This window comes from Aulostomus chinensis, chromosome 16 (genome assembly GCF_037954235.1).
Source record: "Aulostomus chinensis isolate RoL2024-O1b breed Wild chromosome 16, RoL_Achi_v1.0, whole genome shotgun sequence".
NCBI classification, from domain to species: Eukaryota; Metazoa; Chordata; class Actinopteri; order Syngnathiformes; family Aulostomidae; genus Aulostomus; species Aulostomus chinensis.
This window is the reverse complement of record NC_141335.1, coordinates 105,001-129,766: the sequence shown is the minus strand read 5'-3', so window position 1 is coordinate 129,766 and position 24,766 is coordinate 105,001. Positions and strand designations below refer to the sequence as shown.

Here is a 24,766-nt window from a genome sequence, read left to right as displayed (position 1 = left end):
GTGCAAGCCGCAGTTTGTCCATAACTAACACCATTTTCAGACATAAGGATGTCCACCGGTGCACGTGGCACCAGGACATCCTAGGTCGCAGGTCTATGATCAATTTTATAGTCGTATCATTTGACCTGCGACCACATGTTCTGGACACTCAGGTGAAGAGAGGAGCTGAGCTGTTAACTGATCACCATCTGGTGGTGAGTTGGATCAGGTGGCAGGGGAAGATGTCGTGCAGACCCGGCAGGCCCAAACGAGTAGTGAGGGTTTGTGGGGAACGCCTGGTGGAAGAACCAGTCAGAACGATCTTCCACTCCCACCTCTGGCAGAGCTTTGACCACATCCCTAGGGCGGTGGGGGACATTGAGTCCGAATGGGCCATGCTCCGCTCTGCCATTGTCAAGGTGGCTGCTGTGAGCTGTGGCCGCTAGGCTGCTGGGGCTGGTAGCGGCGGTAATCCTCAAACCCGCTGGTGGACACCAGAGGTGAGGGGAGGTGAGGTCAGGCTGAAGAAGGAGGCTTACAGGGCATGGCTGGCCTGTGGGTCTTCAGAGGCAGCCGACCGGTACCGGCAGGCCAGGCAGTGTGCAGCCATGGTGGTCGCCAAGGCAAAAACTCGGGCGTGGGAGGAGTTTGGTGAGGCCACGGAGAATGACTATCGGTCGGCTCCGAAACCTGGCAAACCGTCCGTCGTCAGGAAGGCCGCAATTTGCCCACACTGTTAACAGTGGGGACGGGAGGCTGCTGACGTCAACTGGGGAGATAATTGGGCAGTGGAAGGAGTGCTTTGAGGACCCCCTCAATCCCACCAACACGTACTCCATGGAGGGTACAGAGTTTGAGGAGTGCTGGGGGGGGGGGGGGGGGGGGGTCGTCCAATCTCTGGGGCAGAAGTCACTGATGCAGTTAAGCAACTGGTGGCAGAGCTCCGGGGGTGGATGAGATCCACCCTGGGTATCTCAAGGCTCTGGATGTTGTGGGGCTGTCCTGGTTGACACGTCTCTGCAACATTGCGTGGACTTCAGGGGCGGTGCCTTTGGAGTGGCAGACCTGGGTGGTGGTCCCCATCTTTAAGAAAGGGGACCAGAAGGTGTGTTCCAACTATCGGGGGATCACACTCCTCAGCCTCCTTGGTAAGGTCTAAGCCAGGGTACTGGAGAGGAGGGTCAGGGCGATAGTCGAACCTCAGATTGCGGAGGAGCAGTGCGGATCCATGGATCAGCTCTTCACCCTCGCTAGGGTGCTGGAGGGGGCATGGGAGTTTGCCCAACCAGTCCACATGTGTTTTGTGGATCTGGAGAAGGCTTACGACCATGTTCCCAGGAGCACCCTGTGGGGGACACTCTGGGAGTATGGGGTGGATGGCCCTTTACAAAGGGCCATTCGGTTGTTCTACCGGAGAAGCGAGAGTCTGGTCCCCGTTGCCGGCGGTAAGTCGGACTTGTTCCCAGTGAGCATTGGACTCCGCCAAGGCTGCCCTTTGTCACCGGTTCTGTTCATAACCTTTATGGACAGAATTTCTAGGCGCTACAGGGGGTGGAGGGGGTCAAGTTCGGTGGCGGGGGTCAAGTTCGGTGGCGGGAGGGTGTCGTCTCTGCTGTTTGCGGATGACGTGGTCCTCTTAGCGCCATCAGGCCACGACCTCCAGCTCTTCCTGGGATAATTTGCAGCCGAATGTGAAGCGGCTGGGATGAGTGTCAGCACCTCCAAGTCTGAGGCCATGGTCCTCAGCCGGAAAAGGGTGGTTTGCCCACTCCAGGTCGGGGGGGGGGTCCTACCTCAGGTAGAGGAGTTCAAGTATCTCGGGGTCTTGTTCACGAGTGAGGGTAGGATGGAGCGGGAGATTGACAGGCGGGTTGGGGCAGCGTCTGCAGTGATGGGGGTGCTAAACCAGTCCATTGTGGTGAAGAGGGAGCTTAGCCAGAAGGCGAGACTCTTGATTTACCGGTCAATCTACGTTCCAACCCTCACCTGTGGTCATGAGCTCTGGGTTATGACCGAAAGAACAAGATCCTGAATACAAGCGGCCGAAATGAGTTTCCTCCTCAGGGAGGCTGGGCTCTCCCTTAGAGACAGGGTGAGAAGCTCAGTCATTCGGGAGGGACTCAAACTAGAGCTGGTGTTAAACCATTGTGTATCAGACAGTTACTTGAGGTCTCCGATGAGGCTCTGGACTCGTCCAAACTTGAAGGCCTGCTGGGCAGTGTAGCGGTCAAACTGGAACCGTCCCTGCAGGTCTCTGTGACGGAGGTGATCCACAAATGTCTTGATGATGGTAGTCATCAGGCTCTCCTCCACCATCAACATTCGGGCCTGCAAAACACACACACACACACACACACGCACGCACGCACTTATGTAGTTGTGTCAGTCTGTAAAAGTAGTATTAGCCTAGATAGAGAGATAGATAGATGGATAGATATTTTACTGATCTCCAGGAGAAATTTGCATTTCCAGCAGCCCGACAAGGGAAGATAAAAGAGCAGTAACGAGGCATGCAAAACTATATGAAGATACAGAATACAATATAGGGCAAAATAGAAATCATACAAATCAAACTTAAAAGTCCAGATAAAAACTAACATTTCCTATACACTGAAGTTGTGCATAGTGACAGTGTGTAGCATACAGTAGTGCAGAGGGCAGTACACACTTAAAAGACCTTCATAGAGATGTGCATGACAAAAGTGCGTGTGGTTCTTAGGTGCATGTTGTTAGTTTGTAGTGAGTCCAGGGCTCCCACTGATAAGCGTTAAAGAGCCGTATGGCGTGGGGGGGGAAGCAGGATAGTGACAGCAGGCTTTCACTGAAGCTACTCCTCTGCCTGGAGTTGGCGCTGTGCAGTGGATGATGTTGGTTGTCTATGATGGACAGGAGCCTGTTCAGCGTCCGTCGCTCTGCCATCGATGTCAGGCTGTCCAGCTCGGTGCCAACCACTGAGCCAGCCTTCCTCACCAGTTTTCCAAGCGTGCAGCGTCCTTCTTCTTGAGCCTGCCCCCCCCCCAGCACACTACTGCGTACAGGAGGGCGCTTGCTACCACAGACTGATAGAAAATCTGTAGCAGTTTCCCGCAAATGTTGAAGGACGCCAGCCTTCTGAGGAAGTACAGACGCTCTGTGCCTTCTTGTGTTAGCAGACCAGTCCAGTTTGTCATCCAGCTGTACTCCCAGGTATCTGTAGGTGTGAACGACCTTGACACAGTCTCCTTAGATAGTAACAGGCTCAGGGTGTGGCATGGTTCTTGTAAAGTCCACCATCATCTTCCTGGTTTTGGTGGTGTTGAGGAGCAGGTGGTTGGAGTCGCACCATGTGACGAAGTCCTGGATGAGTTTCCTGTACTCCTCCTCCTGTCCACTCCTGATAAAGCCCACAATTGCTGTGTCGTCCGCGAACTTCTGTACATGGCAGAGCTCAGAGTTGCACTGAAAGTCGGACCTGTACAGGGTGAACAGGACTGGAGAGAGTACAGTTCCCTGCGGTGCCCCTGTACTGCAGGTCACAGTGTCAGATCTGCAATCCCTCAGTCGCGCATACTGAGGTCTGCCGGTCAGGTAGTCTGCAATCCATGCCACCAGGTGTGATGCCACTCCCATCTCTGTTAGTTTGTCCCCGAGGAGCTGAGGCTGGATGGTATTAAAGGCGCTGGAGAAGTCCACAAATGTAATCCTCACAGCACCACTCTCTCTGTCCTAGCGGGAGAGAGAACGGTGGAGCAAGAGGATGATGGCATCCTCTATTCCCACCTTCTAACAGTAGGCAAACTGCAGAGGGTCAAGAGCGTGGTGGGTCTGTGGCCTCAGGTGATGGAGCAGCAGACGTTCCATGGTCTTCATCACATGCGACGTCAGGGAGACTGGCCTGAAGTCGTTCAGCTCCCCAGGATGTGGCTTCTTAGGGACTGGGGTGATGCAGGATGTCTTCCACAGCTGGGGAACCCTGCCCTGTCCCAGGCTCAGGTTGAAGATTCGCTGTAGAGGGTGTCCCAACTAGCTTGCGCAGGCCCTCAGTAGCCGTGGTGATACTCCATCTGGCCCTGCAGCTTTGTTGGGACACAGTCTCCTCAGCTCTCCATAAACCTGAGCTGCTGTGATCGTTGGTGGTGGAGGGGGAGTGGCGTCCTCCTTACATGCAGTGCCGGCAGTCATTGGGCCCTGTTCATGCGGGCTCCAACTCAAGCAGCCTTCTGTAATGGTAGCGGTTTGTGGGTGTGTATGGATGGGGGTTGTTTTGTTGGGAGGTGTGAATGGGAGTGGGTGGGTGGGGGCTGCCGTGTCAGGAGGTGTGAACAGGTTGGGCTAATTGGACCTGTTAAAAAAAATGGTTAGCCCTTCCCACGTCCCCCTCAATGGGGGCACCTCTCTTTGAGCTGCAGCCACTGATGGTCTTCATAACTGCCCACACCTCCCTTGTGTAGCCTATCGATGACCCCCATCACACTGTCTCTCAGAGGAGCGAAGTGACGATTCACAGATATTTGAAGAAAAATAATCATGAGTGCTGAGTTACTGGTAGCTTCCAATGACCTTTTATTGCTGAGTCCCACTTTGGGGACTGCATCCACAAAGGCTGGGTTGGTCACAGAGATTAAATAAGACCATGTAGCCTACTCTGTTGCCTAGCAACCTTACAGCTACAGCTATCAATCTTGATGGTGCGTGCCAGGATTTATTATTAAGGCAGCAGCCCATCCAGTTCCAGTGGCTCCACTAACCACCAGATCAAAATATACATAAATATGATCACAGCACCAATGGCAAAATACAAAAGCACTTGTGTTATGTCACAAATGCACAAATGAACAATGTGCTTCATCTCATTGAAGTGCAGTACATAGTACTTAATCAATTAACCATCTTTTAAAAAAAAAGTGAATGAATTGACAGATTATTATGCATTTAAATTGATTGAAATGTTAAAAGTGGTCGTGATGTCTGGCTTTGAGGATGGAGGAGACCGTTAAATTTCAGTTTTGCACATCAATCATCGGAGAATCCCTGCACACCTCTGAGCCTTTAAAACACCAGAGACTGTCCACCAGTGTTAGTAGTAACACGCTGGTCAGAGGAGGTTCCAGCAGCAGCTCGGTTCATTCAGCCAAGCAAAGCAGTACAGCCTCTAGAACGTAGGAGCAGGATTCCAGCTCCAGAGGCATAGATATCCACCACCACAACTGTCCTCCTGAGTCGGAGCACAAACATAGCTTTTATTTGTATGCTCTAACTGAAATGTAAAGAACTTTGGGGGAAAAAAGCTATTAACAGTAAGTTTCCATTACTTCTATCGGAAAGACCACATCGGCCATAACCTGGCGTAATCCACTGTTCTGGCTTGGTAGGAATGTTAGCCAAACTGGTTCTGTTGATCCAAAGACCCTATCAGTACAATACAGATGCTTCTATACTCCAAGGAGCTAACTGCAGTATCAGTTAATGATGCTAGCATTAGCACAGCTCCATCCTGACAGCAGTTTACACTTAACAACACATGGTTAAGATATTTCTCCATAAAGTCATCTGATGTGGCACCCCAGCAACAAGGGGCACAGCCAAATGTGACCTTGTTTCCTCACCTTGGCCAGTCAGGCCACCTCTTGAGCTCAAGGTACCAGCACAAACAGCATGGGATTGATCTGGAAGAACAAGCACCATCTGGTGTTTCCTATGACTGATACTGTGCTGACAACCTCATTGTGGAGAAATGCCACATTGACCTGACACCAAAATGACCTGATGCTACCGTGCAACTTTCTAGGAGTGCTGAGGAGAAATCACCTGGTAACCTTTTAGTGGGTGGCCAAATCAGGTGTGGTCAGCAGCTCCTTGCTAACAGAGACTCAAGCCATTGCCATCACTGGCAGGGCCCACCAACCTGCAACTGCGATCAGACATACCACTCAACTGACCTAAGCTCCAGGTATGACTATTATTAAAAACACAATTATTCATCCAAATTTAACATAATTCTATCATATTTTAGTAATCATATTGGGGTGTATTTACTCACCATTGTCGGCACGGTGAACAGCTGGACTGACAGCGAGGTCACTGACACCAACCTCTCATGATCATCCTCCATGAAGTCAGTCTGAAGGCGTCTGTAGTTCTACAAGGGTGACATTTGAGCCTGGGTCAGAGGTCAGGTCACAGCCACCTCAGAATATAACTCACAGAGATGTTAGCTGATCACTGACAGGCCACAAACTCTGGTGCACTGGGGTGGTAACCAGGTGGTCGGTCGGATCAAACTATGAGTAACGACTTGGGCACTGGGGTGGTAACCAGGTGGTCGGTCGGATCAAACTATGAGTAACGACTTGGGCATCAGCGTTGAGAACAAGGGTTTATTACAAGAAGGCCTGCAAACTTCCAGGCTTCCAAACCAATGTTTTAAGAATTGTTCATCATGACATGAAAAACGTGTCGTTCATGTCATTTACATGACATAGTCACATTCTGCTGCTGCTTATTAATGTTCTATTTGAAGCTGTATCAGTCGTAACATCAACAATACCTTGGCAAACTGGATAGCAAAGACCTTCTTATACTTGAGGTCCATCAGGAGGCTGTTCATCAGCAGCTGGTGGTAAATGTTCCTTGCTCCTTCAAAGTGAGAAACAGTATTAATGACCATGTAACTCACCTGTAGCCCTTGTCACTCTGAGCAAGGGAGGAGGACAGGATTACCTTTCCACATCTTTGAGTCATTGAGCATCAGACGGTTGACCAGCGAGGAGTTTTCTCCTTCTGGACCTTCCTGGAGTCCTACTTGACAGAAGACCCTCCGCAGACCATCTGAAACACATACACATTTTTACGACCAAGATACACCCACACCGAGGCATTATGGGTAATGAAGTCCCACGTACCTGAATACTGAATGATCTGTCCCAACCAGCTTAGAGCCTTCAGAGCAAAACACTGATGAGCAACAACTGCCGAGTGCATGACCTGAACTCGAAGGGGCTTCGACTGGCGGCTGGTGTTCCTCTGTGGAGGGGGTGGGGGGGTCACAAATGACTGACTGACATCACACATGACCTCAGACCACTTACACAGTGAAACACTTACCACTATGACAAACTTGGCTTTTTCACAGAACTGGAAATCTCCGTATCGAACCGACTTCCTCCCCTGCGCGCGTGTGCACACAAACGCGCGCACAGACACACACACAGACAAACACACAGGTTTGTGCAGCTGTCGTTATTAGAACATTCCACTGACTTCCATTCATGTGGACAGCCTAACCCAAACCCTAATCCTCCATTCACACCTTCACTCCAACTTTAACCAGGAACACAGAAATTACGTAGTGGTGCATCAGGACCAGTCTTTGGTCCCCATGAAGACTAGAGGTCCTGATAAGGTTAGTGTTTACACAAGACAAGGTCTCCAAGGTTAACAAGAACCAGGTACACACACACACTAACATTAAATGTGATGCTCAACCATGTGTGTGTGTGTGTTGCAGTGAGTACTGACATCTCTGTCTACGGTGGTAGCAAAGCTGACAGCTTCTTTCTGGCTGCAGTTGACAGCCTTCTGCAGCGTGTAGATCACTTGTTCATACGTGTGGACTTCATCGTTGAACAACATGCAGTAGTAGGTGTCTCCTCTGTCCCTGTACACACGCACGCGCACACACACACACACACACACACACACACACACACACACACACACACTCAGTGACAATGACCTTTGACCACCAAAATGTGTTCCTGTCATCTCTGAATGATAATGACATCAGGACAGGTTAAGCCTCGGGCTCCACTGGCATGGAGGCATGAAAACATTGTAAGAATTAGCTGCTGGAGCGGTGGCCATGTCTGACTGGTATAACATAATGTCACAGAATGTCCATGGTACCATCACTGGTCATAAATATTAACCGATGAGCTGAGAATGGGGAGGTGTGACATAAACTCCTGGATGTTCTGTCCTCGAACACTGGGGTAATCAAAACTTATGTTTTAGTACTGCTATGGTGAGGTTATGTCACATACACAAGAACCCATCTTTCCAGGCTTCAAGTTATTTTGTGTCCCCACCAACAGTGGTTGAGCTAATCAGCTTCTCTGAGGACATAGGATAGGGTTTAGTGTGACAAAAGCAAAGCTGTCTGTTCAAAACAACAATGGTGTTATGGCATCTCCTGAGGTGGCTAAAGTACATTGGTTTTATATCAGAAATCCTAACGCTTGTCTCCATCACAACTTGGTCTTCACTCTACCGACTGTTGATAAAATTCTTCTTCATCACACATGGTTCAGCATAGCAAACTATATGGCAAAACACAACAAACCAAAATGGTTCTAATGCTAAAGGTAGTGGATATGTGTGTGTGTGTGTGTGTGTGTGTGTGTGTGTGTGTGTGTGTGTGTGTGTGTGTGTGTGTATACAGGCATACAGGTAGTCCAGTCCAGTAGGTAGCTGTTCCTCCTGACTCCAGGTTAGCAGGTCCACTGCGTATTTCAGGATGATGGAGAAGATGTTGTAACCACGGGTGACCATGTCAGCTGACAGCTGGGCTACAGGGTCCTGAAGGGACAAACATGGCAATGTCACACACACACATACACACACACACACACACACACACACACACACACACACACACACACACACACACACACACAATATCTCACCCCCTTGAAGTCTCCATTGTTTGGAGTGGGTGTGTGTTTCTGGCAGTAAGGACCCTTCTTCCAGGCCTCAGTGTCTCCACAGTCACAGAAGCCTCCACCCCCTGATGTGGTCATCTACCCACACATGCGCACATCCACACACAAAGACACACACACACACGGTAAACCCGCTGATTTGACTGTGACTTCCTTGTATTAATGGGTCATAATAAAGGCAGAAGATGAAGTATGAATTCAACACGTGTTTTACTGAAACAAAAACATGTCAAGTGTTAGTTATTCTTTGTTACGGGTAATTACTGAGTGACAAGCTGGTTGGTTCCCTGGTTAAATTTAATTATGATGTCACACATGGTCTGCTCCATCTTAAAAAAGTGTACACGTACAAATAAAGGTACTGCCATAATGTACAAGTTCCATGTGCAGCAGCTACACCATGATGAGTGTCTGGCATCAGATAGCTTTGTTCTGTGCCTCTTTGTCCACCATCCCAGTAAAGAAGCCAAAATGTTCCAAACACACTTGTGTGTGTGTGTGTGTGTGTGTGTGTGTGTCTCACCCTGTAGCGATGGTCCTTATGAATGCTGCCCAGGAAGCACTGCATGCACAGAACACAGGTGGGATCAGCCGCACATTCCCTACACGCAAAGAGTTCTGGTTAACATCTGAACAGTGAGCGTGCATGTGAGCGTGTGTCAGCCTGTGTGTCTGTGTATGTGGGTTACCTGCAAGAGTAGGTAGGCTCTCCCACCCTGAACACGTGACCACAGAGCAGTGACGGCTGGTTAGTCTCCTGCAGGTGAGCCAGGCCAACAGCAGGCTCCTCCCCGAGCAGAAGCCATTCTAGAGGAGCCAGGAGGAGGAGCTGACATGCAAGCTCCTCCCTCTGCTCCTCCTTCTGCTCCTCCCTACTGCTGCAGCCACTGGGACCCAAGCAAAGGATTCTAGGAACATAGTGGGCCAGGTGACTGTAGACCTCCTGCTGAAGATCAGCTGCTGCTGCCCACCGCTGAGAGGAACCAAGAAGAGGATAAAAAAAATTTGAAAAAACATTCCCCAAAAACAACACAAACAATTCTAAACAACATCAGAAGCATCACCTCTGATACGGCATTAATTTTTGTCACTTTTGAGGGTGCCCTCTGACCAATCATGTCTCATGGACAATGTGGTCCCCCCGATGTTATGACATCGATGGGCAGATCCTTGCAGGCTGGCTCAAAGGAGTGCTTCAATGAAAAATACTACTTATTCATATTTTTCAGTCAGGAATGTAGGAAACAGAGCTGATCCCAGTTTGATTCCCACCACTGAAACATTTACCAGTTACAACAAACTGCAGCTGGAAGAACTACCCCAAGACTCATGCTACAGTTATCATGTATCCCATTATCAACATCTCCCGCTCATTTCTTGTCAAAGGTGACGAAGGTGAGCATGGTGAGGAGGGAGATTAGAAGTGGGTCAATAATACTTCAGCTCTCCTTGCTGCAGCAGCTCTGGGTGATGGATTTAAATTCCTCTTATCAGTGAAGGATTATGCAGCGCTCCTCCTCTCTATGTTGCTGATTGGTTATCTAGGGCTGGCTTGGACTCCATCATGTGGATGTGCATGCCAACAGGAAACACTGACTTAACATTGCTGAGTTGTTATTCCACAGAAACGGAAAATATCCTGGATATGTGCACCCTGCTTTGTAGGACAGGTTTGTTTTTGTCTCAGGAACTATACAAGTATCACATCCATACAGACCAAATATGAGCATCATTCAAGTACTGCTAATCATAAACATGTTCTCATGTCGACATTAATTAACACATCAAATTTGCGTCTGTTATTATGCTTATTATCCTATGATCATTACTTTATTCATAGTAACAGGATGTATTAATATTGTCATGGCATCATTCTGAGTACTACCGGCATTTTTGAGCAGTTTCAGTCTTGTGTGTTTGAGGTAGATATATCTGTATGTTGTTGAGGTGCATGACGTGAATGAGGATTGTTTCCGGAAGCACCAGTGACGTGTACAAACTTTGTACAGACGTAGTCTGTTCTGCTTTACAACTTTTACATGTTAAAAACACTTCCGTTGGTAATTAAGTGGAGAGTCGTTGTCCCCACTCACACACATATCACTCCCAACAGCGCAGCTAGCATTAGCATTAGCACAGGTATTAGCTCGGTGTTGCCAAGCCGGAGTCGCAATCATCTCACGAACGTGTTGTTCAGCGACTCTGGGTGACGTAATGACCGGACAGCGTAGAGTCTGCAAGCCTGGACGCCCGCGGGGCCGCTTACCGACGCCGTGTCTTTCGCGGAGAAGTTCAGGAACTCCGAACATAGATTGGACCGGGGATCTCGGTCGGACTCGGCCGCCGCCATGTTAACTCTTTTGCTCTAGGAAGAACCCGGAAGAGGAAATATTCACCGGCTGATGGGCGGGGCTACGGCGAACTGGCCTGCAAGTCAAGTGTGACAGGCACAGTAGTTGCAAGAAGAGCAAAGTCTTTCCACTACATAGTTTTGATTGGATTTATTTTAAGTATTATTGTCAGAAGGCTCCCGTCACCATCAAAATAATCATAGCATCAACAACAATAAAAACATTAACAACACAGAAATATAAATATACTGTTAAAATATGCAGCAATTATATGAATAATTATAAAACAATGAATATTTTGGGACAAAATATTGTGTTTATTTAACACCATATTTTTATACATTTGAATCAGTCTCCTTCATCATTGAGAATTATCCATGCCACACATGGATGCATTTTATCCCAAATATTACTGTCAGTTTAATTTTTAGTTTATCATCTAAAGCAAAAGAAATGGCACCAGAAAATTAAAAATTATTAAGGAACTGAAAATGTCAAGTTCCCCCTGAAAGTCTCACACACACACACACACACACACACACACACACACACACACACACACACACACACACACACACACAAATCCATGTACTTATATCTTTGTGAAGACTTTCATTAAGGTAACACATTCCCTAGCCCCCTACCCTAACCCTAACCATCTCAACTGTCTGCCTGACCCTAACCTTGACCCTAACCCTAACCTGAACCTGATTCTAACCTCAACCCTAAAACCAAGTCTTGACCTTCAAACGACCCTTTGAAGATGTGAGGACCGGCTAAAACGTCCTCACTTTCCAAAAATGTCCTCAATCTGTTGGTTAAACGCGTATTCTAGTCCTCACTATGTAGCAAGTACAAGAACACACACAGACACACACACACTCACACACTCACCTAAGGTGTTCTGTTATTACTGCTGTTGGAAAAGGACTGAAACAGTTTCCCATCGAGAATGTTTGTTGAAATCAGAGATAATAAAGGAAGGAATGAGTGCAAATGAGGCACCTTGAGAAATGAGAATCACTACACACATGAAAACACACAGTGTCCAAGCATGTACATGTGATCAAGCATTAATATTGGACCCATCCCAAAATTGATTGAACTAACTCAGACCAACTGTTCTGAGTCAGTTTGTCTTCTCAGGGTAACTCTGGATGGTGTTCAGATCAGCTTTGATGTAAATTTCTTCCTTCAATGGTGGTTAATAACAACAAAGCTCTTTTCCTTTCCCTGCTCACTTTGTTCTTCTTCCTCTGTCCTTGTAGATTCTGCAGAATCCCCTGTTGGTGTTGTTGCCATAATGTTTTTTTTCACTGATCAGCTGACATCATCAATAAGACACTTGTACAAACAAATGAAAGCACAAGTTTCATTTTTGACATAAACAGATTTACTTTGAAGATACGAAGAAAGACAGAGTAATGACGGGGTGCTGGCATGTTCAGCCAAACCAGTGGTTGGACATACATTCACGGTTCCAGTCGACACCACACAGCCAGCACCATTCGGTTCTGCACAGAGGACAATGCATGTGCATGCAGCCACCTGCAGGGGAGGAGACGCTCAGTAAGAACCACTTCCAGCATTTCACATATACGCACACACACACACACACACACGTATATATATGTATATATGTGTGTGTGTGTATATATGTATATATAAGTATATATATACACATATACACACACACACATATATATATAAACACACGTGTATGTATATATGTGTATATATGTATATGTGTATATGTATATATAAGTATATATACACACACACACATACATACATACATACATACATGTGTATATATGTGTATATATATGTATGTGTATATATGTATATATAAGTATATATATACATATACACACACACATATATGTATATATACACATGTATGTATGTATGTATGTATGTGTATATATGTATATATAAGTATATATATACACACACACATACATACATGTGTATATATGTGTATGTATATGTATATATGTGTGTATGTGTATATATGTATACATAAGTATATATATACATATACACACACATATATATATGTATATATACACATGTATGTATGTATGTATGTATGTGTGTATGTGTGTGTGTACATACAGTGGGGCAATAAAGTATTTGGCAGCCACCGATTCTTCAAGATGTCCCACTTAGATAACCCTAACCTCATTAAAAAGATGAGGTCTGTAAAGTTCATCACTGGTCCACTTCAACTGTGAGAGACAGAATGTAAAAAAAAAATCCAGGAAATCACATTGTTTGATTTTTAAAGAGTTTATTTGTATGATGGTACAGAAACTAAGTATTTAGCTCCAACAAACAAGCCAGAATTCTGGCCCTCACAGACCTGTGACTTCTTCACTAAGAAGCTCCTCTGTCCTCCTCTCATTCCCTGTATTAATGGCACCTGTTTGAACTTGTTACCTGTATAAAAGACACCTGTCCACAACCTCAAACAGTCAGGCTGCAACCTCTCCACCAGGGCCGAGACCAAAGAGCTTTCTCAGGACACCAGGGACAAGACTGGAATGAGCCAGTCTACAAGAGGCAAGCAGCTTGGTGAGAGGAGATCAACTGTTGCAGCGATTATTAGAAAATGGAATAAATACAAGATCCCTGACAACCTCCCTCCACCTGGGGCTCCACGCAGGATCTCACCTCAGGGGGTACAAATGACCTTGAGAACGGAGAGGAAACAGCCCAGAACTACACGGGGGAACTGGTCAATGACCTTGAGAGAGCTGGGACCACAGTTACAAAGGTTACTAGTAGTAACACACCACCTCGGCATGGATTAAAACCCTGCAGTGCTGGAAAGGTCCCCCTGCTTAGGCCAGCACACGTCCAGGCCCATCTGATGTTTGCCAGAGACCATCTGGAAGATCCGGAGGAGGACCTGGAGAAGGTCATGTGGTCAGATGAGACCAAAATGGAGCTCTTGGGTATAAACGCCACTCGCCGTGTTTGGACGGGGAAGAATGCTGAGTCTCATCCCAAGAACCCCATACCCACTGCGGAGCATGGGGGGCTGCTTTTCTGCAAAGGGGACAGGACGACTGATTCGTGGTAAGGAACGGATGGATGGAGCCATGGATCCTGAGAGTGTGGGGGAACCCCTCCTTCCACCAGTGAGAGCACTGAGGATGAAACATGGCTGGATCTTCCAGCATGACAATGATCCCAAACACACTGCCTGGCAACCAAGGAGCGGCTACACAAGAAGCATTTCAAGGTTCTGGAGGAGCCCGGCCAGTCTCAGGACCTCAATCCAATAGAGAATCAGGGGGAACTTGAAAGTGGGTGTTGCCCAGCGACAGCCCCAAAACATCCCAGCTCCAGAGAGGATCTGCATGGAGGAACGGCCAAACTAGCAGCTACGGCGAGCAGACCTGGTGAGGACCTACAGGACACGTCTGACTGTCACTGCCAACCAGGGTCACATGACCAAGTACTGAGGTGAACCTCTGATGCTGATCAAATACTTAGTCTCTGCACCATCATACAAACTCTTTGAAAATCCTACAATGTGATTTCCTGGATTTTTATTTAACATTCTGTCTCTCACAGTTGAAGTGGACCAACGATGAACCTTACAGACCTCATCCTTTTAAGTGGGACAACTTGAAGAATTGGTGGCTGCCAAATACAGTTTTGCCCCCCTGTGTGTGTGTGAAGATTTCCTCTTCCAGGTTCTTCCTACAGCAAGTGTGTGTGTACACATTCAGACCCCCTGACTCTTGGATCCAAACTCACAATTTGAGTCTTTTGAATTTGTTTAAATCTCAGAAATAATTACATATTTATTCAGTTAGTATTTAATCTGAAGGTTAATCTGCTGTCAGTCATTCACCATTTCGCTCCACTGGAACTGAACACCGGGGGCAGCGTTTAGTTGACTGCTGGATGAAGAGCAGAGATAACTGCTCCCACCTCCCTCTGACTGATGCCTCCTCCTCCACTACAAAGCCCTGAGAGAGGACAAGCAAAGAGACATCACTCTCAATCAGCTGTTGGTACGATTTGATCTCTGACTTTTCAAACTCACACTGATCTAACCCTCCTGCGTGGCATGAGCCAGGTGACCCTCTGACAGCATGTCTGAAACTTGTCCGTCTAAAACCCCCTCAGAGGTTAAATGCTGAATCTCTCCTTCCCATTGAGTCGGTAGTGTTAATATTCGCAGGAAGATATTTCCAGTCCAAAAATTTTAATATTGTTCAAGAAACAATCAGAGATGTTCTATTACGCTGACAATGTTACCATGGTGATGGTACTGCGATGATGTGTGTTCTGTCACTGTGACAGCAGCAAACACCCAAAAGCTCCTTGACTGGCTGCCTCACCTGTGACGCTTCACTGATGGGTGGTGTTGGTGCCATGTGACATGTCCCTTCATGGTACTGGTTGTGACAGTTTCTGCAGAAAACAAAGCCACAGCCCAGATGTCTGTCACACTCCACTTTCCTGCTGTTGTCAGCTGGAACTAGCCCTGCCCCACAGCCAGGTGATGGACACATGATTCCTCCGATCATCAGGAGGCACTGCTCCGCCCCATACTGCTGGTACCGTCCATACTGACAGACCAGAGACATCAAACACCATGCAAATGAAAGTGGTTAGAAAAATAAATGTACTGTACACATGTGGACAAACACACAATATACATACCCATATATATGTACATACCCATATATACACATACATATATGTATGTGTATATATGCATACATACATATACACATATATGTATGTGTATATATACATATATACACAAACATACATACATACATATATACACACATATATATATACACATACATATATACTCATACATTATATACATATGTGTATGCACCCATCACTCTGCAGTGATGGGTGCATCAGCATGTTGAGAAGCTCCCTGGTCCTGGTATCAGAGACCTCCATCTCCTCCTTTGGCAGCCAATTATTCCAGCAAGGGATACGGTGACTGGCAGGGCTACCTGCTGATGGTTCAGACCTGGTTCCGGCCAATGAGTGGACCTCTCAGGACCTCCTGACTCTATGGAGGCGTTTGGCTGACTGAGAATCGGATGCTGATCTCCTGTTATAAAGTCAGTGGTGTTCGCCATAGAAGTATTCAGCTGAAGTAACACTCACCTGTTCATCTCCTAAAACCCTGAAATGATGCAACTCTTGAATGAGCGAGTTGTCGCAACCAGCTGAATGAAGAAAGAAACATCATTCATCAACACAGAAATGAAATCCTCATCATACACATCATCTCCATCATCCTTAACCTCATTATTCACATGATCATCCTCCACTTCAGTCTCCCCCTATCATCATCCAATATTATATCAAACTATTAGAGATTAACAAAAAAAAAATCAAGACCATATGGAATATACATTGAACAGAAATGCTATAATGCCATATTTCTGCCAGATGTGGTGGAGCATCAAGTCCATAACGACCACACCAGCACATGGATGACTTAGAATTCACTGACAGGCAGTGGCCTGTGTTTGACAATGGTTTGTACATAGGTGGCGCTACAGTAACAGGATGGACTAAGGAACAGGGAGGGGGACTGAAATTGACTGAAGTCGTCCGTGTGCCAGTGTGGTCGTTTTTGTTAAATTAAAAAAGAAAATAAAAGAATTCAGAAAAACAAAAAAGAAAAATCAAGCAGTGCCTAACCCTCCTTTAACCACTTGAACTGATAATAAAAAGCATAAGTCAGAGTATGTCTTGATTTTATAACATTCAAAACCCTCAATTATGACATATTACTCAAAAAAAGGCAACAATACTGTATGGGACCTTTGAACAGATATTACATGTGGGGGTCCCACAAGTGTCAGTACTCGGTCCATAAAAATGCCACAAAAAAGAGGCATTCAAAGTTGTGTTATTTGTGAATGTTTGTTCCAATACTCTCTAAGTGGCGGTCACAACCATCTCCAACATGACTCAAGACACACATTTTCATATCTGCTGCTGCTGGTGTGTGTCTCACCTGCACATGGCAGTGAGTAGCCAATCACAGGATCATGAACAAACTGGCGCTCGTTCAGGCGAGTCTGACAATAACATCGGAAACACTCCAGACAGATCACATGACGCTCAGTGCACTGGAAGACCAGGACAACTTCCCTGAGAGACAGATAGACAGACAGGTGGTGTCAGCATATTCGGCCCTCTTTGTGAGGGCCAGTCAGTTTCAGATTAGCGTCTTTACAGTGCTGAGATTTCAAACACCGGACAGTTGCCATGACCCCAGCCAAGATTAGCTTACAGGATGTCAGTGCAGGCGATGCAAGGGACGTCTCTGATGTTGGTCACAATGAGGTCAAGGGCCACCGAAAGGTCATCATCTGAGGTCGGATGGGACGCACACTTCATATAGAACTCCTACGTGTAAAACAGGTTTTATAACGGAGGTGTTCATGGTAGAGAAAACCAGTAGACCTGGTTTGGGAATAATCTATTTCCAGGTTTCTGCTGCTATGTTTTGCCATCGCCAAGCCCCTTGGCCATGTCCCAAGTAGAGTGGATTCTAACTTTTTCATTGTTGTATAGTGAGATATATCAGAAAACACACTGGTTTATGTAACAGGCATTTAAATAAGGGTATCTAAAAAGTACACTGGTTGACGTTATATTTGGGAACTTGTCTAACAACCAGAAGAACAACCTAGAAGGACAAAGACACCAGTGATCCCTGTTTCCATCCAGGGGTCAGTGTGGACATTGTTGAGGACTACAAGTACCTGGGGGTGTACTTGGACAACAAACTGGACTTTTCTAAGAACTCTGAAGCGGTCTACAAGAAGGGCCTCAGCCGTCACTACTTCCTCAGGAGGCTGAGGTCCTTTAACATCTGCAGGACCCTGCTGAGGACGTTCTATGAGTCTGGGGTGCCATCCTGTTTGCTGTTGTGTGCTGGGGCAGCAGACTGAAGGTAGCAGATGCCAACAGACTAAACAAACTCATCCGGAAGGCCGGTGACATTGGAGGAGTAAAGCTGGACTCTGACGCTGGTGACAGAGAGGAGGATGTTGTCTAGACTCCACAAAATCTTGGACAGCATCCACCACCCCTCCATTAAGTCCTGGTTCAACACAGGAGCACATTCAGTGTTAGACTGATCCCACCTAAATGCACCACAGAGCGCCACAGGAAGTCATTCTTACCTGTGGCCATCAAACTCTTTAACTCCTCCCTCTGAGTGATAAACACATTCTTCAGTGTATATAACTACATTCAACTGTGCAATAATGGACAAATCGATAAAATCATAACCCAAATCAGAAACACAAAAATAACATGTCATTACTAAACTGTGGAATATTGTTAAACTTATCTTATTTCTTAAAGTCTGCACTTTACTAATTATTGTAATTTGTAATTTCTTATTTTTACAGTACTTTCAAGAACAAGTTTAAAACTGTAACAACAGAATTTCCCCCCGGGGATTAACAAAGTATTCTGATTCTGAACCGTTGTCTAGAAACCAACCAGCTGATAAAGTATCTTAAAAGATAAAGTTGTTAGTAATAAAACTGCAGTCAAACATACTATAAAATTATGAAGAAGAAACTGAAAAATAGAAATTAATCCACTGGAAAACTGAAGTCTATAGGCTCTGTCATTTCTGAAAACATCATGAAATACCTCATAACCCATCAATTCTAAGCTTCCAGATCCATTTTGACATACAATGCTACAAATACAAGATGAGGAGTATTCATATGCTCTCTTCTCATGAACATGATAAACATGCCCCCCCAACCATGAGGCTGCGGATGCTAACAATAGTGAGCAGTAGATACAGAGCAGGAAATAGCCTGAAACTTTAGGGTAAATGATTTAATAAGGGCCCAGCCCAAAATGACCACATAGACTCGTCCCCCTGTGGACCCACCACCCGCAGGAGGAACTGGAAGGGTCCGCTGCATTGTGGTTTGGGCAGCAGACCAAGGTGGGAGATATTTGGACGGTGGAAGGAATACATTGAGGAACTCCTCAATCCCACCGACAAGTGTTCCATGGAGGAAACAGTTGGGGGAGTACTTTTGGGGGGGGGGGGGGGGGGGGGTCATCCAATCCCCAGGGCAGAAGTCACTGAGCACCGAGGCAGTGAAGCAACTCTGTGGTGGCAGAGCTCCAGGGGTGGATAATACCTGGGTATCTCAAGGCTCTGGATGTTGTGGGGCTGTCTTTGTTGACACGTCTCTGCAACATTGCATGGACATTGAGGCCGGTGCCTTTGGAGTGGCAGACCAGGGTGGTGATCCCCATCTTTAAGAAAGGGGACCAGAGGATGTGGTCCAAATATCGGGGGATCAGAACTCCTCAGTCTCCCTGGAAAGGTCTACGCCAGGGTAGTGGAGAGGAGGGTCAGGGCAATAGTCTAACCTCAGATCAGGGAGAGGAGTGGGGGGGGGGGTCCTACCTCAGGTGGAGGAGTTTAGTATCTCGGGGTCTTGTTCACAAGTGAGGGTAGGATGGAGCGGGAGATTGACAGGCGGATTGGGGCGGCGTCCGCAGTGATGCGGGTGCTAAACCGGTCCATTGCGGTGAAGAGGGAGCTCAGCCAAAAGGCGAGGCTCTCAGTTTACCTGTCAGTCTACGTTCCAACCCTCTCCTGTGGTCATGAGCTCTGGGTTATGACTGAAAGAACAAGATCCTGAATACAAGCGGCTGAAATGAGTTCCCTCCTCAGGGAGGCTGGGCTCGCCCTTAGAGACAGGGTGAGAAGCTCAGTCCTTCAGGAGGGACTCAGAGTAGAGCTGCTACTCCTCCAGGTAGAGGAGTCAGTGGAGGTGGTTCAGGCATCTGGAGAGGACGCCTCCCTCAGGAGGTGTTCCAGGCATGTCTGACCAGGAGGAGGCCCCAAGGCTGACCCAGGACACGCTGGAGGGATTATGTCTCTCAGCTGGCCTGGGAACGCCTCAGGATTCCCCCTGAAGAGCTGGTGGAAGTGGCTGGGAGAGGACAGCCTGGGCTTCCTTGCTGAGGCTGCTGCCCCGCGACCCAGACCCACCGGCTAAGAGGAGGGCCCGAAGTTAGCGGCTTACATCAACTGATCGCAGGTGTCATTCTTATCTTTCCAACAGCACGATTGACATACACACAGGGGTTTGTCTAAGATCATCAAGATTTTTCCCCTGGATTTCTGGATCAAATACTTCTTATTTGCAGACATAATACATTTGAATTCTTGTTTGATGCCTGTATGTTGAGGTCACTCACTGTTTGATTCATATATGTTTGTATCTTCATTTATTTTGTTTCTAATGATGATGATACCGTTACTTCAGCTACATGTACATCTATGCTTATCAATTCTTTGATGATGTCACAGTACTCATGACCATCAAAGATAAACCTTTCATCAGACACATTCAGATGCTGAAAAAATGTAACGACCATTACATTGCAGTCACTGATTGTGAATGGCAATCATGTTTTCACTTGGTGTTGGAATGATACCAGTGACTTTAGTTACTATCAATCATTTTCTCTCTCTCACACACACACACACAAACACACACACAAACGCCGTGCCCCCTTACCGCTTGGTTGCCTATACAACCTTCTGATTGACAAATGCCATGGATACGACCAGGAAGACGAACGTCATCCCAACAGGACGGACCCTGTGGGAGAGACAATTTTCAACATCACCATGAAGAGTGTACCGCTTCAGTCCAAAAATATAAGTGTACAGGTGGGACACGTATTTGTGGGTGGAAAATGTAAGTGTGGTGGCGGGACAGGTAAGTAAGTTGTTGGTCGTGACAGCAGAACAAGAGCAAAAGAAATTGTGAAAAAATATCAGAATGCTCAAGCTTGTCATCAAGTGCTTCAGACAAGTCAGGTAGGATCTGGATCCACACACCGCTCTTCCAGGGAGTGAAGCTTGGACGGGTGTGGGTGTGTGCGCAGGTTAACTGTGTCCACACCAGGCCAGTGATGAAGGGTGATCGACAGCTGGCGTCCAGTGTGAGACCGTGACAGAAGTGTGGTTGTCTTTATATCTTCTAGGTGGACGACACCCCATGGTTGTTCTGAGCTGACTGTTCATTGCCTCTGTGTATAAAATTTGATGATAAATATTCTAAACTGGTGATTAAATCAATAGGGTCAGTTTCTGATTGTTCCTCATCCCTCTACTTTACGACTGTGCTGTCAAGAATATTCAAATCCGTGAACAATGTTCCATGGTAACAGGAACCTTCCATAGACACAGTGGTCAGTGCTCAGCGCACCCTTAAAGTCCATCATCACCTTCACCATCATCCTCTCACCCTGCTGACCATCAGCGTTGTCTGTCTGCAGCTTCTGCAGCGGACTCTCAGTTTTCCTGGTTGGATTGATTGACAGCTCTTACAAAACACGAAGAATGTAGAGCGCCGCTGTTGTCCTGCACACACAAGTATGTACTCAGGTACACAGAAGCAGTCAGACTGTTGACTAACAGAATTCCTCTGATGTCACACACCTGCAGCTGGCACCTCCTCTGCCGGCTGGGACACGGCCTGATTTGCTCCACCTCCATTGCTGTCTTCCAGGATGACTGCCAGGCCAGCAGATGTTGTGGGCAGGCACGAGGAACTGATATCCAGCATGGTCAGACCCTCCAGCTCCTCCTTTCTGCCTCCAGCAAGGCGCTCCTGCAGGAGAAGGAGCTGGGAGGAGGTGGAGCCTGACGGTGGGAGCACAACATGGACAGTGCTCTGCTCTGGAAGGTTACAGCTCTGAGAAGAGGGGACACCGAGAGGTCACATGAAGTCTTAGAGGGATAGTTTCCCCCGAAAATGAACATTCAGTCATCATCAAGTCATGTTGATACTGATGTAAGGTCAGGTGACATGTTTTAGTCCCAAAACACTGCTGGAGTTTGACAAGCAAAGACTGGAGCTCCCAGCAATGACACCATGCTTGTAGGCTCACGGGAGATCCAAAGAGGGGAGTTAAATGTAGGGGACATGGTGTCATGGCTGGAGGTCTGAGGATCTGAGGGTTTTTTGGGTCTTCGCTGCTAGGGTCTCCTGTCTCCTTCTCTGGTTTATCATTGACGAGTAAAAGCAGACGAGAGAGATATTAGAACGATGTTTGTTCCTGCCAAACCACCAAATATTTTCGATGCATTGGTAATAATAATGGGCTGCACGGTGGTGCAGTGGTCAGCACTGTGGCCTCACAGCAAGAAGGTTCCAGGTTCGAGTCCCGGCTCGGGCGCGGATTCTTTCTGGGTGAGTCTCCATGTTCTACCCGTGTCTGCGTGGGTTCTCTCTGGTACTCCAGCTTCCTCCACAGTCCAAAGACATCAATTGGGGACGAGGCTGATTGATTCTCTAAATTGACCGTAGGTGTGAATGGTTGTTTGTCTCTGTATGTTGGCCCTGCGATGGACTGGTGACCTGTCCAGGGGGAACCCCGCCTCTTGCCCGTAGATGCTGGGATAGGCTCCACCCCCCCCGCGACCCTTACTAGTAAGGAATAAGCGGAAGACGACGATGGATGGTAATAATAATGATAATAATCACAATTATGACATATGTTCAGACTTCATAATACACTGCTATTCATGTGCTTAGTGGAGCTATTTTTGGCTCCAATGACATCAGACGAAGAAGCTCATTCCGTGTGGTCCGGGACCGTGTTCACATGAGGTCCAGACCCCCACTGAATGTGGTTTTAGAGATCAGATCTCTGGACACACTGAGATCTGGTGTATCACCTGGTATGAACGCTGACCACAGCAGACATGCTGAGGGTCTGAGACGACAGTCCAGGTCCTGCCTGGAATACTTGGTTTGCGTCAAAGACATGGTAGTCAAATGTTGTGTGTTGTCACACACTGTCAACGCCCCTCCCAGGTGATGTCACCTGCAGCGTGGAGGTGCTCTGCAGCTCCCTCCCAGCAAACAGCACCCGCAGCTGCTGAGGTCGGACCCCTTGCTGGCGCCCCACCAGCTCCTTCAGTTGACCCACGCTGGTGTCCTCAGGCAGCTCCAATGCCACACCTGGCCCCAGGTTGAAGCGTACAAACACTGCTTGCACGCACACAGACACACAAACACAAGAAATTTCGAGATCAGGAGAGAAGCGAATGATGAAAGATATCATCCAAAGTTGATCAATTATGAATCTTGTACCAGTCAGAAATTCGGGGACGTCAGTGCCAACTGTAAAATGTTGGCGAACACACACACGCGTACACACACACAAACACGTATGCACGCGCGCAAACACACACACCTACGCACATACAAATCAAGCAAAAGAAACCCACCGATCATCTGTTCGTCCTTCACCCTTCCATCTTGCGCGTTTAAGTTCTGCTGGGCGCGGTGCACGCTGGGTACCGTAGTACCACACGTAGACGTCAGTGCAGGTCGCGTTTTTCTTTCACGACTTCAATACAACAAAAACTCACAATATAAAAGCACGAAAACAACAAGCAAAAAAACAGAAAGCCGGTAAAACGTGAAGTCGAATGCGGATATGACGTCATATAGAAGCAACGGAAGCAGTAGACGTATTTATGAATTTTAATAAACTTGGTTCCCATTTTCTTTGTGTGTTTTTCTGAGCGGCAGCAGGCGGATGATTACTAGCTGCTCTCGAATATTCAGCCCTGTTCGTGTCCGGTTCGTGTCCCCATGTCGGACAGTCCGGACAGCAGCGTCCTGCAGTGGACCCTCAGTGGCGGGACAGTGAGTACTAATCAGCTGTTAACTGTGTGTGTGTGTGTGTGTGTGTGTGTGTGTGTGTGTGTGTGTGTGTGTGTGTGAGAGAGAGAGAGAGAGAGAGAGAGAGAGAGAGAGAGAGAGAAAAGGAGAGAGATCAATACAAAGTCGATCACCGATACTGATGCCTTCCACTTTATGTCCTTTGATTGAGCCGGATCAATGACGTCATCATGCATGTATATAAATGTATGTGGGTTTTTTTGTATGTTACTGATAATTGTTTGTACCCTTGTGACCGGAAATTTCACTTTAATAATAAATCATTAATATACACCAATAATCATGATGTCATTGTATTTGCACTGAATTGTGTTTTTTTCACACGGGGGCGGCCCGGTGGAGCAGTGGTCCTCACCGTGGCCCCCCAGCGAGAAGGTTGTGGGTGGAGCCCCGGCTGCAGCACAGGGTCTTTCTGGGTGAGTCTCCATGTTCTCCCTGTTCCTGCTGGGTTCTCTCTGGTACTCCAGCTTCCTCCACAGTCCAAAGACATCAAGAGGGACCAGGTTAATCCAGACTCTAGATTGACCGTAGGCGTGGCTGGGAGAGCCAATGGTTGTCTGTCGATGGCTGCGTCCGAAAAGCCAAGTAGGTCTGATGGTAGGTCTCAGAGCAGGTCGGAGGCTGTCCCAAACCACAACTGGTGCGAGTAGCGACCTACTTCTCAACCTAAATTCCAGCCTAAACACGCCCACATTGTAGGTCGGTTCAGGTGCATCCTACGGAGCAACCTATGGCCCACAATGCACCGCGGACGTCTTCTTCGTCCCCTAAAAAACTACTCGCTCCAGTTGTGGTTTCGGACAGCCTACGACCTGCTCTGAGACCTACCATCAGACCTACTTGGCAGTTCGGACGCAGCAAGGGAGACTGGACATGACAACACAGGAAACAAGGCAGGGATCATGACATGATCAGCAGCAACATTGATTTAGATGAAACATTTTTTTTCTGCAGTGGCAGATTCAAGTTA

The 24,766-nt window shown here is 47.2% G+C and overlaps 3 protein-coding genes across 4 annotated transcripts in view; 1 reads left to right on the top strand and 2 right to left on the bottom strand.

Moving 5' to 3' along the window:
* Window positions 1-11,043, bottom strand: part of ubr2 (ubiquitin protein ligase E3 component n-recognin 2) — a 34,971-nt gene extending 23,928 nt beyond the window's left edge. The window contains exons 1-12 of the mRNA XM_086181258.1: window positions 10,945-11,043; window positions 9,368-9,651; window positions 9,202-9,280; window positions 8,643-8,756; window positions 8,405-8,535; window positions 7,477-7,615; window positions 7,063-7,125; window positions 6,861-6,981; window positions 6,679-6,786; window positions 6,506-6,594; window positions 5,999-6,097; window positions 2,144-2,307 (exon numbers count right to left, since the gene is read on the bottom strand). Coding sequence (XP_086037384.1) covers window positions 2,144-2,307; window positions 5,999-6,097; window positions 6,506-6,594; window positions 6,679-6,786; window positions 6,861-6,981; window positions 7,063-7,125; window positions 7,477-7,615; window positions 8,405-8,535; window positions 8,643-8,756; window positions 9,202-9,280; window positions 9,368-9,651; window positions 10,945-11,028 — 1,475 coding nt within the window. The 5' untranslated portion in view covers window positions 11,029-11,043. The remainder of the gene's footprint in view (window positions 1-2,143; window positions 2,308-5,998; window positions 6,098-6,505; window positions 6,595-6,678; window positions 6,787-6,860; window positions 6,982-7,062; window positions 7,126-7,476; window positions 7,616-8,404; window positions 8,536-8,642; window positions 8,757-9,201; window positions 9,281-9,367; window positions 9,652-10,944) is intronic.
* Window positions 11,044-12,399: 1,356 nt separating this feature from the next.
* On the bottom strand, window positions 12,400-23,553 carry prkn (parkin RBR E3 ubiquitin protein ligase). The gene is made up of 11 exons (XM_086180620.1): window positions 23,337-23,553; window positions 22,931-23,094; window positions 21,540-21,795; window positions 21,346-21,461; window positions 20,611-20,694; window positions 17,328-17,443; window positions 17,049-17,185; window positions 16,187-16,248; window positions 15,391-15,621; window positions 14,898-15,015; window positions 12,400-12,577 (listed from the first exon to the last, which is right to left on the bottom strand). The coding sequence occupies exons 1-11, from the start codon at window positions 23,341-23,343 to the stop codon at window positions 12,474-12,476; spliced, it is 1,395 nt and encodes a 464-aa protein (XP_086036746.1). The 5' UTR covers window positions 23,344-23,553; the 3' UTR covers window positions 12,400-12,473.
* LOC147247027 (uncharacterized) overlaps window positions 23,535-24,766 on the top strand; it is a 9,092-nt gene continuing 7,860 nt past the window's right edge. For both annotated transcript variants that reach the window (XM_086180622.1, XM_086180621.1), the window contains exon 1: window positions 23,535-23,760. In XM_086180622.1, coding sequence (XP_086036748.1) covers window positions 23,707-23,760 — 54 coding nt within the window. In that variant the 5' untranslated portion in view covers window positions 23,535-23,706. The remainder of the gene's footprint in view (window positions 23,761-24,766) is intronic.

Bases quoted from the DNA above. Each gene is read 5' to 3' on its own strand.
- prkn (XM_086180620.1), bottom strand. The intron at 21,796-22,930 runs GTGACATCACCT...CCCTCTTCTCAG, and splicing joins AGAGCACCTCCACGCTGCAG to AGCTGTAACCTTCCAGAGCA. The intron at 15,016-15,390 runs GTGAGGCAGCCA...GTCCTCTCTCAG, and splicing joins CCATCAGTGAAGCGTCACAG to GGCTTTGTAGTGGAGGAGGA.